Source organism: Aquarana catesbeiana, linkage group LG01, assembly GCF_042186555.1.
Source record: "Aquarana catesbeiana isolate 2022-GZ linkage group LG01, ASM4218655v1, whole genome shotgun sequence".
NCBI classification, from domain to species: domain Eukaryota; kingdom Metazoa; phylum Chordata; class Amphibia; order Anura; family Ranidae; genus Aquarana; species Aquarana catesbeiana.
In genome coordinates, this window is record NC_133324.1 from 127463602 (window position 1) to 127481605 (window position 18004).

At 41.8% G+C, this 18004-nt stretch overlaps 1 protein-coding gene across 1 annotated transcript in view; it reads right to left on the reverse strand.

The window, feature by feature from the left end:
• The window catches only part of IPO11 (importin 11), a 677548-nt gene that overhangs the window by 483669 nt on the left and 175875 nt on the right, over nucleotides 1-18004 (reverse strand). The window contains 3 exon segments of the mRNA XM_073623616.1: nucleotides 2271-2423; nucleotides 6586-6778; nucleotides 12859-12929. Coding sequence (XP_073479717.1) covers nucleotides 2271-2423; nucleotides 6586-6778; nucleotides 12859-12929 — 417 coding nt within the window.

An 18004-nucleotide genomic window follows, 5' to 3' on the forward strand; every position in this document is an offset into this window, starting at 1 on the left:
ACTTCCGGATTATGGCCCCAACAGTGCTCACTGGAACATTCAGAAGTTTAGAAATCTTTCTGTAACCAATGTCATCAGTATGTTTTGCAACAATAAGGTTGCAAAGGTCTTGAGAGAGCTCTATGCTTTTACCCATTATGAGATGTTTGTGCGACACCTTGGTAATGAGACACCTTTTTATAGGCCATCAGCTGAGACTGAACCAGCTGATATTAATTTGTACTTACAAGGGGAAGGGTTGCTTTTTAATTCCAGATAGATTTTAGCTGATGTCTTGGCTTGCCATGCCTTTTTGCACCTCCCTTTCTTCATGTGTTCAATACTTTTTCCCTGTGTCATTCCATTTTATTACACGTAACAATTTCTGATTTGTTTTGGTTTCGTTGTATGTATAGATTGCATGGGTTGTTACCAACATGTGGGGAAAATTTAATGTCAATAGCACCTTTACATATATATTTACCTAAAAAATGGTGACATGTTCAACACTCATTTTACCCGCTGTATAAACACTATATTACCAAAAGTATTGGGGCACCTACCTTTACACACCCCAATACTGTTGGTAAAATATATATATATATATATATATATATATATATATATATATATATACATACATACATACATATCAATCATCTAGTCCAGCCTTTTTCATCCAGGGAACCTACTGGGTACTTCAGGAGTATTGGCAAAATGCATAAAAATTGTCTTAATTTTCCCACAAATTATATACAAGCCAGCGGGTGGATCAAACCCACTTTTTTGTTACAGAAAAGCCAGGCCAACCAACTGTGTCCTAACAACTGTTGATGTCACTGGTTGCTAAACAGGAGATCAAGCATCTACACAGCATCCTTGTTTAATACCCCCCATCTCTGTCAGTACTGGGGTCACATTAGCTGGGTGGGGGAGAGAAATTGAGGAAGAAGAAATGTTAGAATACTAGTTAGTACCAGTGTGCCAAAGTGTATTTGCTTTAAAGGAATATATCACGTCCAATGCAGAGTGTCTTAAATGTGTGGATGCTGCCGCAATATGTAAAACTATTAGTTTTGGGTTTTTTACATTTTAGAAGGGGCAGCCTTGAGATTTTGAACAATTTTAAAGTGTGCCTTGACCGGAAAATGGTTGAGAAACACAGATCTAGCAATTACAATTTGGCCCTTGTCAAAGTCACTCAAATCCTTTTGTTTGGCCATTTTTTCTGCTTTGAACATGTCAACGTCAGGGGCAACATGTTCACTTGCTGCCGAACATATATCCCACCCACCATCAGATGCCATTGTCATGAGATAATCAACGTTATTTACATGACCTGTGGTCAATGTTATGGCTGACTGGTGTATATAAATATGTATATGTCTATATAAATAAATATATATATTTATATGTATAAAATATGACCACCTGTTCCCTGCTCCCTCCCCAACAGAAGCCTCACATTGATGCGACTTTGTTTTTTAGTGTGTTGCCTGTATGTAGGTGAAGAAAGCCCTATGTTAATCAGTGTCCTTGTCCCGTTCAATCAAAAAGTAAAGCAAACATGGTACTCTGTTACATGATTAAACAAACACATATCTCAAAAGCACACTGTATTACAAACCAGACTAAATGAGCTTGTTTATTATTTTTTTGCAGAATATGATAAAAGTGAGAACCCAGAGCACAAACCACCAATAAATAAGAGAGGGTTAAACATTAAAGAAAATAAGGACACTGTAAATTAAACATTGCAGAATATTGCCTACCTATGGATAGAAGCAGCCTTGATAATCAAGAATCCGCAAGCAACACAGCACAAAAGAAGACAGGCCCCACAGAAACAGTCATACACAATTGATCACATGCTGAATGCAATTAACTCTTAGTCAGGAAACATGATAGTGAAATGTTGGAGCTCATTCCTCTGGAGACCGGTGTGGAATGCAGATATACATAGTATGACATTCTCTGTGGTGAGCAGCTTGTGCATGCTCAGCAATCATACCGTGTAAATAGGTGATTAATGAAGTAGAGCCCCACTAAGCTGACTTTACCTCTGTTCACTGTGGAACACTTGGACAACTTCCATGGTGATCATATAGGCATAGGTCACATCTCCCACAAGGACATCCCATATGTGAAAAGATAGGCATCCCTGAAATACAATGGCACCCCCCAAACCAGGAGGAGCAGAGTAGCTCTAAAATATATGTATGCATTTGCACTTCTCTACAAAACTGTGACGGTAGAGCTAACATAGCAAAATACTAGAGGAATGTACTTACCAAAACCCTCTGGGTCCTCCTCCCACATTGCTCGCTCTTCCTCATGGAGGACAAAATAGTGGGTGACAAGCCTGCGGCATATCTCCGTTAGCGTGGGGTAAGTGAAGAATGACATCTTTATCTGGTGTGCATTGATTGTTTCTGGCTTGCTGTCTGGAACACATTTCAAGCAATACAAAAACATTATAAAGCTATTGTTGGCAGCTCCACACTGTAGAACATTGCAACATTACTATATTTATTACAGGTATTTACGGTATATGGCGTTGACATTTTACACAACGCTTTGCATATATATTGTGCATTCACATCAGGTCTTGCCCTCAAGGAGCTTACAATCTAAGGTCCCTAACTTACATTCATACAGGCACATACTAGAGGACAATTTAAACACAGCCAATCAACCTACCACCATGTCTTTAGAGTGTGGGAGGAAACCAGAACAAGCCCACACGGGCACAGGGAGAACATGCAAACACATGTCGCTGTTGGGATTTAAACCGATGACTCTAGTGCTGCTGAGCAGAAGTGTGAACCACTTGTATGGCAGATGTATAGCCACCTGTACCAGAAAGCATCCAGTGCTGTAAGTTGTAAGAACCATGAACAGGCCAGACTAAAGGTTTGGATTAGGTTACTGCTAGCACACCTTATTATTTCTCCAATAGGACTGCTCCACCCCACCATCTTCAATGGGCATAAAGGAGTTTGAACGGTAACCGAGAGCTTATTGTTTGTTGTTGCCAGTGGATTTGAAACATTTTGCCTCTCCTCAGAGGCAGAAGGTTGTCTTTCCTGATCATAGAACAAGGTGAAACATATCAAAATAGACTGCAGGACCTTAATATGTACAGTCTTTAGGAAAAAGGGGCATGTTTGAAAACTTTAAACACATTATATGTGTGAATAAGGTTCAAGAGCAGTATTTTCAATTTGAAGCAAAAATCAAGAGACACAACACCAAACTAGCAGGAGAAAAGTTCAAAATGAATGTTAAAAAGTAAAAGTAATGAAAACAGAGGTGATGTCTGGAACAGACTCCCAGCAGATATATTTTTAAAATAGGCTTGAAAGGGCAGAGGAAACATACCTAAACCACGATCGCATCACACATATTAGACGCAAACATCAAGAGCAATAATTATAGCACCAGACTTCTTCTGTAACTCTACACTGGTAACCTTGTAATGGCATTTAAAGCGTCGCCAATGGAGGTTTTTAACCACTTCAATACAGGTCATTTTCACCCCCTTCCTGCCCAAGCCAATTTTCAGTTTTCAGTGCTGTCGCAATTTGAATGACAATTGCGCGGTCATGTAACACTGTAGCCAAATGAAATTGTTATCATTTTTTCCCCACAAATGGAGCTTTCTTTTGGTGGTATTTGATCATCTCTGCGGTTTTTATTTTTTGCGCGATAAACAAAAGAAGAGCGACGAGTTTGAAAAAACCACAATATTTTTTACTTTTTGCTATGATAAATATCCCATTTTTTTTTTAAAAAAACACATTTTTTCCTCAGTTTAGGCCGATATATATTCTTCTACATATTTTTGATTAAAAAAAAAAAATCGCAATAAGCGTATATTGATTGGTTTGTGCAAAAGTTATAGCGTCTACAAAATAGGGGATAGTTTTATGGTATTTTTATTATTTTTTTTTATTAGTAATGGCGGTGATCTGCGATTTTTATCGTGACTGCGACATTGCAGGCGGACACATCGGACACTTTTGACACCATTCACATTTATACAGCGATCAGTGCTATACAAATGCATTGATTACTGTATAAATGTCACTGGCAGGGAAGGGGTTAACACTAGGGGGCAATCAAGGGGTTAATTGTGTTACCTAGGGAGTGATTCTAACTGTAGGGGGAGGGGACTCACAAGAGGAGGATACCAATCGGGGTTCCTCTGTACTGGGAAAACATGATCGGTCTCCTCTCACCTGACAGGACATGGATCTGTGTTTACACACACAGATCCATGGTCCTGCTCTGTTAACGGGCAATCGCGGGTGCCCGGCGGACATCGCAGCCACCGGGCACATGCATCGGCTCCTGAGTGATGCGGCGGGGACGCACGCGCCCCCCAGACGGCCGGGAAGCCCAGGACGTCATATGACGCCCGCCCAGGATGGGATATCCCTCCTGCGGATGTCATATGATAATGGGCGGGATGGGAAGTGGTTAAATACCGTAGTTTAGGGCCACTCCTCGAGCCTGCGCAGTTTTAAAGCATGACATGTTAGGTATCTATTTACTTGCCGTAACACCATCTTTTATATTTTACCAAAAACGTGTGCATTATATAGTGTTTGTGTGCATTAAAATTGTATTTTTTCCAAATAAATTTGTGTTAAAAAAAACGCTGCGCAAATACCGTATGACATACACTGTTCTTATACAAGATGACACCCATGGGAAGCAGACCTTCAAGAGCTGCCTGAAGAATCTTGACACCTGACACTTCTGGAAGTATAGGATGCCTGCTCTTCCGGTTGAACACTGTGATTCATTCCATTGACCCCCTATGCCAGTACTGCATCCTATAGTGACTTAGGGGTAGGCAGAAGGAACAACAGGGCACAGTGGAGGATCAGGTAACCAAAACATCTGGAAGTGGGAGTGAGAATAAAGTCTCTTCCTTTGCAGGGCCTGCTTTTTTGACAATTTTTACCATACGTTTTAATATGAAAAACACTGACCTTCCTGTTTTAAATACACACTCTTTGCAATTGTTACAAAACCAGCAACTATTAAATCATATACCTATTCATAACATGACTTCAGGCAAATATTTTCAAGAAGCCTATGCATAATATACACTCACCGGCCACTTTATTAGGCACACCTGTTCAATTGCTTGGTAACACAAATTGCTAATCAGCCAATCACATGACAGCAACTCAATGCATTTAGGCATCTAGACGTGGTGAAGATGACTTTCCAAAGTTCAAACTGAGCATCAGAATGGGGAAGAAAGGGAATTTAAGTGACTTTGAATGTGGCATGGTTGTTGGTACAAGACCGACTGATTTGAGTATTTCAAAAACTGCTGATGTACTGGTATTTTCACTCACAAACATCCCTGGGGTTTACAGAGAATGGTCCAAAAAAGAGAAAATATCCAGTGAGCGGCATTAATGTGGAGGAAAATGTCTTGCTGATGTCAGAGGTCAGAAGAGAATGGGCAGACTGGTTTGAGATGATAGAAAGGCAACAGTAACTCAAATAACCACTCACTACAACCAAGGTATGCAGAATACCATCTCTGAACGCACAACAAATCGAACCTTGAAGCAGATGGGATACAGCAGCAGAAGACCACACCGGGTGCCACTCCTGTCAGCTAAGAACAGGAAAGTGAGGCTACAATTCACACAGGCTCACCAAATTTGGACAATAGAAGATGGAATGTTTCCCAGTCCGGTTTCAGCTGTTCAGATGGTAGGGTCAGAATTTGGCGTAAACAACATGAAAGCATGGATCCAACCTGCCTTGTATCAATGGTTCAGGCTGGTGGTGGTGGTGTAATTGTGTGGGAGATATTTTCTTGGCCCACTTTGGGCCCCTCAGTATCAATTTAACATTGTTTAAACACCACGGCCTACCCGAGTATTATTGCTGATCAATCTTCTGCTGGTGACTTCTAGCAGGATAATGCACCATGTCACAAAGCTCAAATCATCTTAAACTGGTTTCTTGAACACGACAATGAGGTCACTGCACTCCAATGGCCTTCACAGTCACCAGATCTCAATCCAATGGAGCACCTTTGGAATGTGGTGGAATTTTCATCATGGATGTGCAGCCGACAAATATGCAGCAATATGGATCAAAATCTCTGAGGAAAGTTTCCAACAATAATTAAGGCAGTTCTGAAGGCAAAAGGGGGTCCAACCCAGTACTAGCAAGGTGTACCTAATAAAGTGGCCAGTGAGTGTAAATTTAGGTAATTGTTATATCAAGAACTTCATCCACAAAACATATTTACAAGTTAAAAGGACAAACTGCATCGGATCACAGACAGAAAGAAACTGAGCAATAATCTCCCAGGCAAACAAAATCTTTGATAATTCACCCCCCCCCCCCCCCCTTATTGTTTGAACCTTACCTTCTCTTGTTTTTTAATCTAATTACATACAAGAAAAAGACATATTTATACAGCAGTGAATGTGACATTAATTGCAGATGTATCTTCCTAATGCATGTTGTTGAAATTACAATGACTGATTCACCTACAGCAACCATTTGGTAAATGTCACATTCATTGCTATTATATACATCTCTACATAAAAATTAAAATGGTACCTTCATAGTTTTTTGATGGTTTGAAGGAATTATTCTTCACAATCATCTTAATGAGTCTCATGCAATGAACTATGAAACGTTCAAACACAACTCCATCTCCTGCCTCTGTGAAGACATAGCTTACAGCAAACTCCAACGCTTTCTGAATTAAGGGAATGAAAGAGAATGGATGCTGGTCCAGGAAATCTAAGAGCTGCAGGAAAAGTTTAAAAAAAAAAAAAGTTCATAAAGTTTTCATACTATTAAAAATGCACTTTCTTTTATGGTCATACAAAGAAAATAAGTCTTATCTTTAAAGTATATCTAAAAGGCATTTTAATTTTTGGAAAGGGTAGTTAGAACCTCCAACAGGTTTTTATCTCTGGATCTTGGAAGTAACAAGCTCCACAGGCAAACCAATTCCCAATTACAAAAAAAATCCCCAAGGCAGGAAAATTTTAAAAAGATCAGGGAAACAACACTGACTCCAGACTATAATGTTGAAAGAAACAATGTATAAAGAGATTTAGGTATCAATGACAGTAAAATTAGATACCACATGCATGGAAGTCCATACATGTGGTATGGACCTCAATAATGAGAAAATCAACCAGGCTTTTATGTGGTAGAGTTCCCTTAGATGACAACATTTTGTATATTTGGATCTTATATAACAAATCCAATCAAGATAAATCAGCAGCATGTTATACACATCAATATATGCACTAATACAATGAATTCATACAGGCACACTCCAATATGTTGGATATTCAGAGCCACAAATGAACACGCAAAGTTTTTTTTTTTTTTTTATCACTGTCTGTGTTCCTGTAGGGGAGATAAACTCTATCAATATGCCCTGGTTACCTTTGTCCCCAGGACTGAAAGTAAGGGAAAATCCAAACTTTTGAATCACCACCATTAAAAACGATAGAAATCATGAAAAAAGTAGGGTCAGTTGAAGGAAACTCACAAGACAAACACACTAGCCTTGATGCTAAGGACTGGAAAAAGATCATGTGTCTTAAGAAGTTAAATTGTGACATGTTGTATTTTATTGTTGTATGCTAACCTTGGAAAGGCAACAAATATTGGTACTACAACTCCATCCTGTCACTATGCATGCATTGGAAGAGAATTTATTTTGCAGTCAGCTTTGGTCAGTCTCAGAGTATTAAAGAAATTCTTGCATCTCCTACGAACAGTTAGGAGTCCTCATTTTACATCTTTACAGTGAACTGCATCACATCTGGATATTGCTAAATAAATCCTGATCCTTGTGTTTTTTTTTTTTTTTTGAGAAAAGCCAGCAACTGATCGAACAAAGTGGCAAACTTCCTTCTACAAATAGTTATCTTGGAGTAGAGTCAGCTTTTAACTTCCACTGAACAAACAGCCAATTTAAAAAGAAACTACCTGCACATAAAAATACAGAATTTTCAATAGCTTACTTATTTCTTTAACCCAAGGAATTTGGAAAGTTTTCCCATAAATCACAAAGCGTATCAAGGTAGACAAACTCAAATAAGCCATTAAACTTCTTTTTACTATACTGCACCCCCAATGCCCAGATGGTACCCATGTGTTTATTGATTTTGTGCGTTAGGGGCCATTCAACCATTCAAAATGAATAACACTGTGGTTTATGGTATAATGCAGTAAAACTCAGGTTTTATTGTGCCTTAGTGCAACACAGGTTAGTAAAAAATAAATAACACAATGACATAAAAGAAGGAAAAAAACAAACACAGGTAAAGGGGGATATTTTGCCAAAGCCCCTGAACTCAACTCAATTAAAGCCTACGAGTCCATGCACACATAGGCTTTTACCAGAGATTAACAGCACCAGAGCTTAGTCCCTCCTGAACACAGAAGAATCCTTGTGATTACTTCCTATATCTTTACAACACGTGTATAACCTGCACACGTGTGCAAATATGCAGTATTTCACAAAAGTGAGTAACCCCTCACATGTTTATAAATGTTTTATTATATCTTTTCATGTGACAACACTGACGAAATGACACTTTGCTACAATGTAAAGTAGTGAGTGTACAGATTGTATAACAGTGTAAATTTACTGTCCCCTCAAAATAATTAACACACAGCTATTAATGTCTAAACTGCTGGCAACAAAAGTGAGTACACCCCTAAGTGAAATTGTCCAAATTGGGCCCAATTAGCCATTTTTACTCCGCAGTGTCATGTGACTCGTTAGTGATACAAGGTCTCAGGTGTGAATGGGGAGCAGGCGTGTTAAATTTGGTGTTATCACTCTCACTCTCTCATACTGGTCACTGGAAGTTCAACATGGCACCTCATGGCAAAGAACTCTCTGAGGATCTGAAAAAAAGAATTGTTGCTCTACATAAAGATGGCCTAGGCTATGAGAAGATTGCCAAGACCTTGAAACTGAGCTGCAGCACGAGGGCCAAGACCATTCAGCGGTTTAACAGGACAGATTCCACTCAGAACAGGCCTCGCCATGGTCGACCAAAGAAGTTGAGTGCACATGCTCAGCATCATATCCCGAGGTTGTCTTTGGGAAATAGACGTATGAGTGCTGCCAGCATTGCTGCAGAGGTTGAAGGGGTGGGGGGGTCAGCCTGTCAGTGTTCAGATCATACGCTGCACACTGCAGCAAATCGGTCTGCATGGCTGTCCTCCCAGAAGGAAGCTTCTTCTAAAGATGATGCAGAAGAAAGCCCGCAAACAGTTTGCTGAAGACAAGCAGACCAAGGACATGGATTACTGCAACCATGTCATGTGGTCTGATGAGACCAACATAAACATATTTGGTTCAGATGGTGTCAAGTGTGTGTGGTGGCAACCAGATGAGGAGTAAAAAGACAAGCGTGTCTTGCCTACAGTCAAGCATGGTGGTGGGAGTGTCATGTTCTGGGGCTGCATGAGTGCTGCCGCAGTTCATTGAGAGAACCATGAATGCCAACATGTACTGTGACATACTGAAGCAGAGCAGGAACCCCTCCCTTCAGAGACTGGGCCGCAGAATTCCAACATGATAACGACCCCAAGCACACCACCAAGACGACCACTGCCTTGCTAAACAAGCTGATAAAGGTGATGGACTGGCCAAGCATGTCTCCAGACCTAAACCCTATTGAGCATCTGTGGGACATCCTCAAATGGAAGGTGGAGGAGCGCAAGATCTCTAACATCCACCAGCTTCGTGATGTTGTCATGGATGAGTGGAAGAGGACGCCAGTGACAACCTGTGAAGCTCTGGTGAACTCCATGCCCAAGAGGGTTAAGGCAGTGCTGGAAAATAATGGTGGCCACAAAAAAATATTGACACTTTGGGCCCAATCTGGACATTTTCGCTTAGGGGTGTACTTACTTTTGTTGCCAGCGGTTTAAACATTAATGACTGTGTGTTGAGTTATTTTGAGGGGGCAGCAAATTTACACTGTTATACAAGCTGTACACTCACTACTTTATATTGTAGCAAAGTGTAATTTCTACAGTGTTGTCACATGAAAAGATATAATAAAATATTTACAAACATGTGAGGGGTGTACTCACTTTTGTGAGATACTGCATGTATACACACGTGTGCAGGTTATACACGTGTTGTAAGGGGTGTACTCACTTTTGTGCGATACTGTATATATGCAGATGTATACATATATACTTGGGAGGCCACATGCAGAATTAGCCTTATTACTCTCCCATATCACACACAGCTGCCACCTATGCTTTGAGGCATACACGTTTATATATGCATTTTTCTTGCAATTACTTCCCAAAGCTTTGCAGCACATACCCTGCACAAGCGTGCATACATATATGCTTGTTTTACCTTCCAGCCCATACTCATATTACTAATCAATGTGAGGTCTGCCATTCCATAATGGGTTCATAGGTGCAGGTTGGCCTGACTATATTCAACTTTTTATATATATTCTTCATACACACATGCTAAAACCCCCAGTATACAAATACTATTCAATACTGTCTTTAAAAAGGAGATCCACCCTAAAATAAAAAATTACATTACATCTCAAAAAAATATATAAAAAAATTTGAAAAAAAAATTAATTACTTACCAGAAACCCCTGTTGCTAGGCAGTCTTCCTAAACTGCCTCTTCCTATTCCGCGGCGCTGTTCTCCTCTTCGGCAAGATGCCCCGTTGTCTTCTGGGACATGTGTGTGTCCCAGAAATCAACAGGGCCATTCACAAAGCACTGCACGACTCCCGCATGCGCAGTAGGAAATGGGCAGTGAAGCTGCAGGCTCCCTGGACATGTAAGTGTCCTTTATTAAAAGTCAGCAGCTAGAGTGTTTGTAGCTGCTGACTTTTAAAAAAAAAAATCACGGTTGGAACACCGCTTTATTTTAAGACTCTGCCAGGCCTCAGTGTCCTCTGCTGTTTCCAGGTTCAGTGTAGCACCTTTTGGATGCTCCTCTTTACGATTGGCTCTTATATCCAGTACAACATACCTTTCCTCCAAGGATGGGCGGAAATGCAGAAAGTTCTGAGACTCTGTTTTAAAACCAAACATTGAATGTTCTTTGATACACCCATGAACGATAAAGTGTGTGATCTACCAACTGTTATATGTATTCACCATGAATTTATACTGTTTCTGACATTTGTACTTGTATTATAGACAAGGTTACCTCTCATACCCCTGATGAAGGAGCCACATAGTCTCTGAAACGAGTCAGGTGGAGGATAATTGATTATTAAAAATGACCTTTCTTTTTCAATCTGCAGCCGCTGTAATTTTCTGGAAATGCACTGCAATGTGGCTACATGGAGGTGTTCTGTACACAGAATGTGTACAGAATACTCCCCCAGATATGTAATTTCCTGCTTATGTGATTTTCCCAGGAGTCTGCACTAAGACACAAGTCAGATGTCAGGCATCTGCTGGAACAAAAATTTCATTTTTGTTAAGATACTTCCAAAAAGAAATCCCGTCTAAAGGGATCCAGGCCCAGCAGCTTTCCTCATTAGTGCTCTGCCAGGTGCACAGCTGATTGATAATTATGAAACCACTCCCATTAGATTCACTTTCCCACATGAGCACAGAAAAACACATGGGAGTTCTTCAGAATAACAAAAGGTAGAAACCTGCAACAATTTGTTAAAATCCTTGCACTGTACACAGATCACCCAGTGGAGAAGGTTTCTTTCTCAACAAAAGTGGAGTTACGCTTTAAACGCTAGGTGCGTTAAGCACTTCAGCATTTGTTAATTTTAATGGTCAGAATAAATTAAAATTCTGGCCAATGAAATAAACTCCTAAGCACCACAAGCTGCTAAAGTCTCCTCAACTTGTTTGAAAAAATGCAGCTTAGTTAAGTTTTTAACGCTGATTGTCTCCTGTAAGGAGAAACTGCATTTATAAGTAACCAGTGTGCATGAAGTGTTAATGGCTTACTTTTCACTTTGACAAATGTTTGTGTTATGTCTGGAGTACTTCTCCTTTAAATGGAAACCTTATTAATGGACAGTTGATGATCTGTCCTATAAAAGGCCTGGCTGCCATCCAGATCCAATACCCTCAATACCCTGAGCTACTTATCTGGAACTAGCAGGTAGATAAACAAATACTAAATAGCTGCATTTTTAAGACTTTTTCAAGAAAAAAAAACACCTGAAGCCAAAGACAGCATCTGTAACAATGTCCAGTGTGCATGAGGCCAAGGTATTAAAAACAACGGCAGCCAGGTAGTACTTTTTGACAGTAGGTCAGTAATGTCAGCTCCCAATTTCTAACTTTACAGATTCACTGTAAGTGTGTCTGAAATAGGTGACTAGTCTGTTATACAGCCAAACACCGAAACGGGAAGTTTATCTTGAACAGTGAAGAATAGATGGAAAGCTGAAGTATGAATGATGTGCCCACAGAAGAAAAAAGGAAAGCGCTCATGGTAATTGTTCCTCTCCCACTCCATATCTCAGCCTATTATATTTGCAATGTAATGGAGATAAAGCACAGACCATTAACACTGCAACATCAAAGTAGAAGATATTTCTAGCATCGACTGCACTTCCCCCATCCTCTCCAAGCCACAGGCCATTTTTATTGCCGATTGAACTTTAGAAAATAAAAAATCTAATAGAAAGCACAGGTGCCCACTGTAAAGCTTATCACTGGCACTTCAGCTGAAATAGACAGAGATGGGAGAAGGAAATCAGCATAATGATATGGAACAATAAGCTAAACAGACGCTGATCAATCAGAACGCAGCTGGAGATCACATGAGATCATGGACATGAAATCAACAACTTCTTCAACCATAAAATGTTGACGTTATCTTACCACTTTGGTAAATAGAATGATAATCTTCTCAATCCTTTCCCTGCAAACATGTTCAGCTCCAATACCTCTGCCTGGAAAATAAATTAAATCATCAGGTAACACAGTGTAATTAAAGTCATTGTTAAAGAAGATTCAAGTTGGAGGACAATTATCATGTATTTATTATGATTTTTAAGCCATATGTGCAGGAAAAATACATGTCTAGTGAACAATATGGTAATATGTTTTTTTTTCTTTTTCCTAAAGTACTTTACAGCAAAGGTTCCCACTTTACAGCAATTCTTTGTTCTTTGTGTCAGTTTGACACGTAATACTTTAATTTAAATCTAAACCCAAACAGTAAAATCAGGCATTGGCTTTAATAAGTTAATGATAATCAAATAGAGGAATTTTGACTTACCTATACATTTCATATCTTAGAGTACAGGACACAGGCAAATTATTCATACACCATAGGTTATAGGCTCATACCATACAGGTGATTGAATGCTAGTACACTCCCCCCCCCCCAGGGGACCATCGGTATAACCCTACCCCACTCTGTGAATCCTCAGTTTTGTAGAAAGCAATGTAACAAGAAGAAATTAGAAGGGGTGGCCTGTGTCCTGTGTTGTACTCTAAGATGGAAATTACAGGTAAGTCAAAATTCCTCTGATCTGAATCGTACAATATAGTACTCATGCAATTTATTCATACAACATGGGACATCCCCAAGCAATGAATACAAGAGTGAGCAACAACTAGGCAAATGGAACTATGCCAACAGGCCATAACACAACAGAGGCAAAAGACCTGAGCTCAGAGTGCCACTCTAAGAACCGTGCAGCTGAAAGCTACAGCCATAGAACATTGGACATCCACCTTGCAAAACTTTGCAAAAGCACATAAAGAAGACCAGGTGGCAGCCTTACAGAGTAGGACGATGCACTAGCAGCAAGGAAGATCTGGATCCCTTCCCCCTTGCATGCACACACCCGCCCGCCGCCACTGTTGAAGTCACAGCAAGAAGGCAGGAGGAACGGAGTCTACAGGGGAAGCGAAAGCTGCCCAACTCCCCCCCTCCACCATGCACGGAGCCTGGCGGCGGTGGCAGGGGAGCATAACCAAGAGTCCACCCCGCTCTCCAAAACACCAAGTTAAGGTAGGGGGGAGATTTTGGGGGGCTGCGATGACAGACGGGAGCTGTAATATGGGGGGGCTATGAAATGAGTGGGGGGAGCTATGAGGGGTGAGCTTTGATATGAGGGTCTGTGAGAGGGGGGAACTGTAATACTGGGGGGGCTGTGATGTGAGAGGGAAAGCCTGTGATGTGATATGTGGGGGCTGTGATGTGAGAAGGGGGACTTGTGATATGGGGGAGCTGTTATATGGGCGGGCTGTGATGTGAGAGGGGGGCTGTGATAGGATAGGGGGGCAGTGATGTGAGACGGTGGCTGTGATATGAAGGGTTTGTTATGTGAGGAGGAGGGCTGTGATGTGAGGAGGGGTAAGCTGTGATGTGGGGGGGGGGGGGTTGTGATTGCATAGGGAGCTGTGAAGTGGGGGGCTGTGATGTAAGAAAGGGGAGCTGTGATGTAAGGGGCTGTGATGTGATAGGGGGGGAGCTGTGATGTGGGCGGGCTGTGATTAGATATGAGAGAGCTGTGATGTGATATGGGGGGGCTGTGATATGAGGGAGCTATGATATGGGGGGGCTGGGATGTGAAGGAGGGGTCTGCGATCGCAAGCGGAGCTGTGAATTGGGGGCTATGATGTAAAAAAGGGGAGCTATGATATGGGGGAGCTGTGATATGGGCGGGCTGTGATGTGATATGGGGGCTGGGATGTGAGGGGGATCTATGATACGGGGGCTGTGATGTGAGAGGGGGGCTGTTATATGAAGGGTTTGTGATGTGAGGAGGAGGGCTGTGATGTCAGGAGGGGGCGAGCTATAATGTGGGGGGTTGTGATTGCAAGGACGACTATGATGTGAGGGAGGGGTGTGCGATTGCAAGGGGGGTGTGCAATTGCAAGGGGGGCTGTGATGTAAGCGGGGCTGTGATGTTGGGGAGCTCTGATGTGAAAGGGGGTTGTGTTGGAAAAAGGGGGATTGAGGACACTAATGTAAAGGGGGCTGTAATGTTGGGGGGGCTCTCATGTGAAAGGGGGTTGTGATGGGAAAAGGGGAACTGAGGACACTAATGTAAAGGGGGCTGTGATGTGAAAGACCTGACTCATAGAAGAAAAATTTGATTCAGACCCCTGCAGAAAGAAATTGGGCTGCGAGAGGGTTGCGACAGATTCTGGTGATAGGGGACTCAATTCTTAGATGGACAGAGAGGGCAATCTGTGACAAAGATCTGAAGCGCCAAACTGTATGCTGTCTACCGGGCGGTAGGTGAGCTACCATCTAGATAAATGAATGCCCGTAAACGTGGTGTATCTGGATTTTGACACAGTTCCCCATAAATGTTTACTGTACAAAGTAAGGTCTGTTGGCATGGACCATAGGGTGAGTACATGGATTGAAAACTGGCTACAAGGGCGAGTTCAGAGGGTGGTGATAAATGGGGAGTACTCGGAATGGTCAGGGGTGGAAAGTGGGGTCCCCCAGGGTTCTGTGCTGGAACCAAACCTATTTAATTTGTTCATAAACTACCTGGAGGATGGGGTAAACAGTTCAATCTCTGTATCTGCGGACGACGCTAAGCAGGGCAATAACTTCTCCGCAAGATGTGGAAACCTTGCAAGAAGATCTCAACAAATTAATGGGGTGGGCAACTACATGGCAAATGAGGTTTAATGTGGAGCAATTTAAAATAATGCACTTGGGTGGCAAAAATATGAATGCAATCTACTCACTGGGGGGAGAACCTCTGGGGGAATCTAGGATGGAAAAGGACCTGGGGGTCCTAGTAGATGATAGGCTCAGAAATGGCATGCAATGCCAAGCTGCTGCTAACAAAGCAAACAGAATATTGGCATGCATTAAAAAGGGGATTAAATCAAGAGATAAAGCGATAATTCTACCACCCTACAAGACTCTGGTCTGACCTCACCTGGAGTATGCTGTCCAGTTCTGGGCACCAGTCCTCAGGAAGGATGTACTGGAAATGGAGCGAGTACAGAGAAGGGCAACAAAGCTAGGGACTGGAGGATATTAGTTATGAAAAAAGTTTACGAGCACTGAACTTATTTTCTCTGGCGAAGAGACGCTTGAGAGGGGATATGCTTTTATTTACAAATACCATAATGGTGACCCCACAATAGGGATAAAACTTTTCCATGTAAGGCAGTTTAATAAGACACGTGGCCATTAAGATTAGAAGAAAGGAGGTTTCACCTTAGACTGTGTAGAGGGTTCTTTACTGTAAGAGCGCCAAGAATGTGGAATTCACTTCCACAGGTGGTAGTTTCAGTGGGGAGCATCGATAGTTTCAAAAAACTATTAGCTAAGCACCTGAACGACCAAAAGATACAGGGATATACAATGTAATACTGACATATAATCACACATAGGTTGGACTTTATGGACTTGTGTCTTTTTTCAACCTCACCTACTACATGTAACCGGACCTCCATAAATTTTAATTTAGTACCCCTGATCTAGGGCATAATATAACCTTGTCATTGTAAAGTATGAGAGGGGGCTCCTTACAGGAAAGGGCCAAAGTTCAGAGACACATCTGACAGATGTAAAATTAAAGTAATGCGCAGCACTTATCAACTATACCTCTACTACCTCCTTAATCAGTGCTGTATACCATTTCAGACAGCTAGTGTTACATAAAGCTCACCAGAGATGCTATACCTCTTTACAAAAGATCAATATCAGCCTCACCAGCACTCCAGAATGAATATCTGACAGATGTGATGGCCCCTAGAAATTCTACTTTGCTGTAAAGGCTCTGCAAGGGGATGTCCGTCATGGATACAAAGAAAGGTCTCAGGGAATCACAGGGTGCTGCAAAGGGGGCCTGCTACGAGAAACACCTAGAATAAAGGTTTGTATAAGACCAAAGGCCTTTGGAAACTGATGGTTATGACCGAAACCTGACCATTAAGGATGAGCTCCGGCGTGTTCGCACAGCCCACGTGCAGAGCTCACCAGTAAGTCAGCACTGCGCTGCGCTAATCACAGGCAGTGAGACATTTCCCGATCTCTGCAGCCGCGCATCGGTTAAATGTCTCACTGCCTGTGATTAGCGCAGCTCCGACTTCCTGGTGGGCTCTGCACGTGGGCTGTGCTAACACGCTGGAGCTCATCCTTACTGACTATTCAGGGTGCTAAGAGCTAGATTCTAGTCAAGACCGGTCTGCATGTAGATCGGAATGTGAGGCACAGAATGCGAGTAATCTCTAGTACTGAATTGACTGCGCTTTCGCAAGAAGTAAGATTTTAGTTAAGACAATATATTTTCCTGGAAGTACCTTTTCTTGCTTTCAGCAAAGTAGGAATCACAGACTCAGAATCCACTCTATTGTTTAAAGTAGAATCCAGGCTAGATGTAACGAAACTTAAAATGTCTCCCACCACCCTCCTAACTACCCTGTAGAAGGAAGATGCTTATACTTACCTATTCGCAGGGTGCTCCGGTCACATGATCAACTCCCATCGGGCAGCTTCAGAGAAGTGAAGGGACAGCCAACAACAGATGCCCCACCCAAGAATTACATCTGTTGTTGCTCATAACTCTCCCCAGAAGCCAGCTACTGGGAAGATCTCGTGACAGGACCAGGACCAGAGCACCCTGAGAATAGGTAGGTCTAAACATCCTCCTTTTACGGGCTAATTAGTACTTGAATTAGGAGAGGGCATTAGACATTTTTAAGCTTAGTTAGATCTATTCTGGAATTCCACTTGGGTTGCAACAGACATGCCATTAAACCCAGAGACTGTGAAGCAGGGTGGATAAGAGGGCCTCGAGATATATCTAGCCTGTTGGGAAGAGGCCAGGGGTTTTCTGCAAAAAGTCTGAGTATGTCTATTAACCAGGTTCTTCTGGGCCATTTTGGCACGAGAAGAACCGCCATCTTCCTCTTTTGCTCTATTTAATGGAGCAGTTGAAGCAGAATGTTCAATAGAGGGAAGGCATAGATTAGCCTGAACGGAGACGAGTAGAAAATTAGAGCATCCAAAGCAGATGTTCTAGTTCGTTTGTTGTAT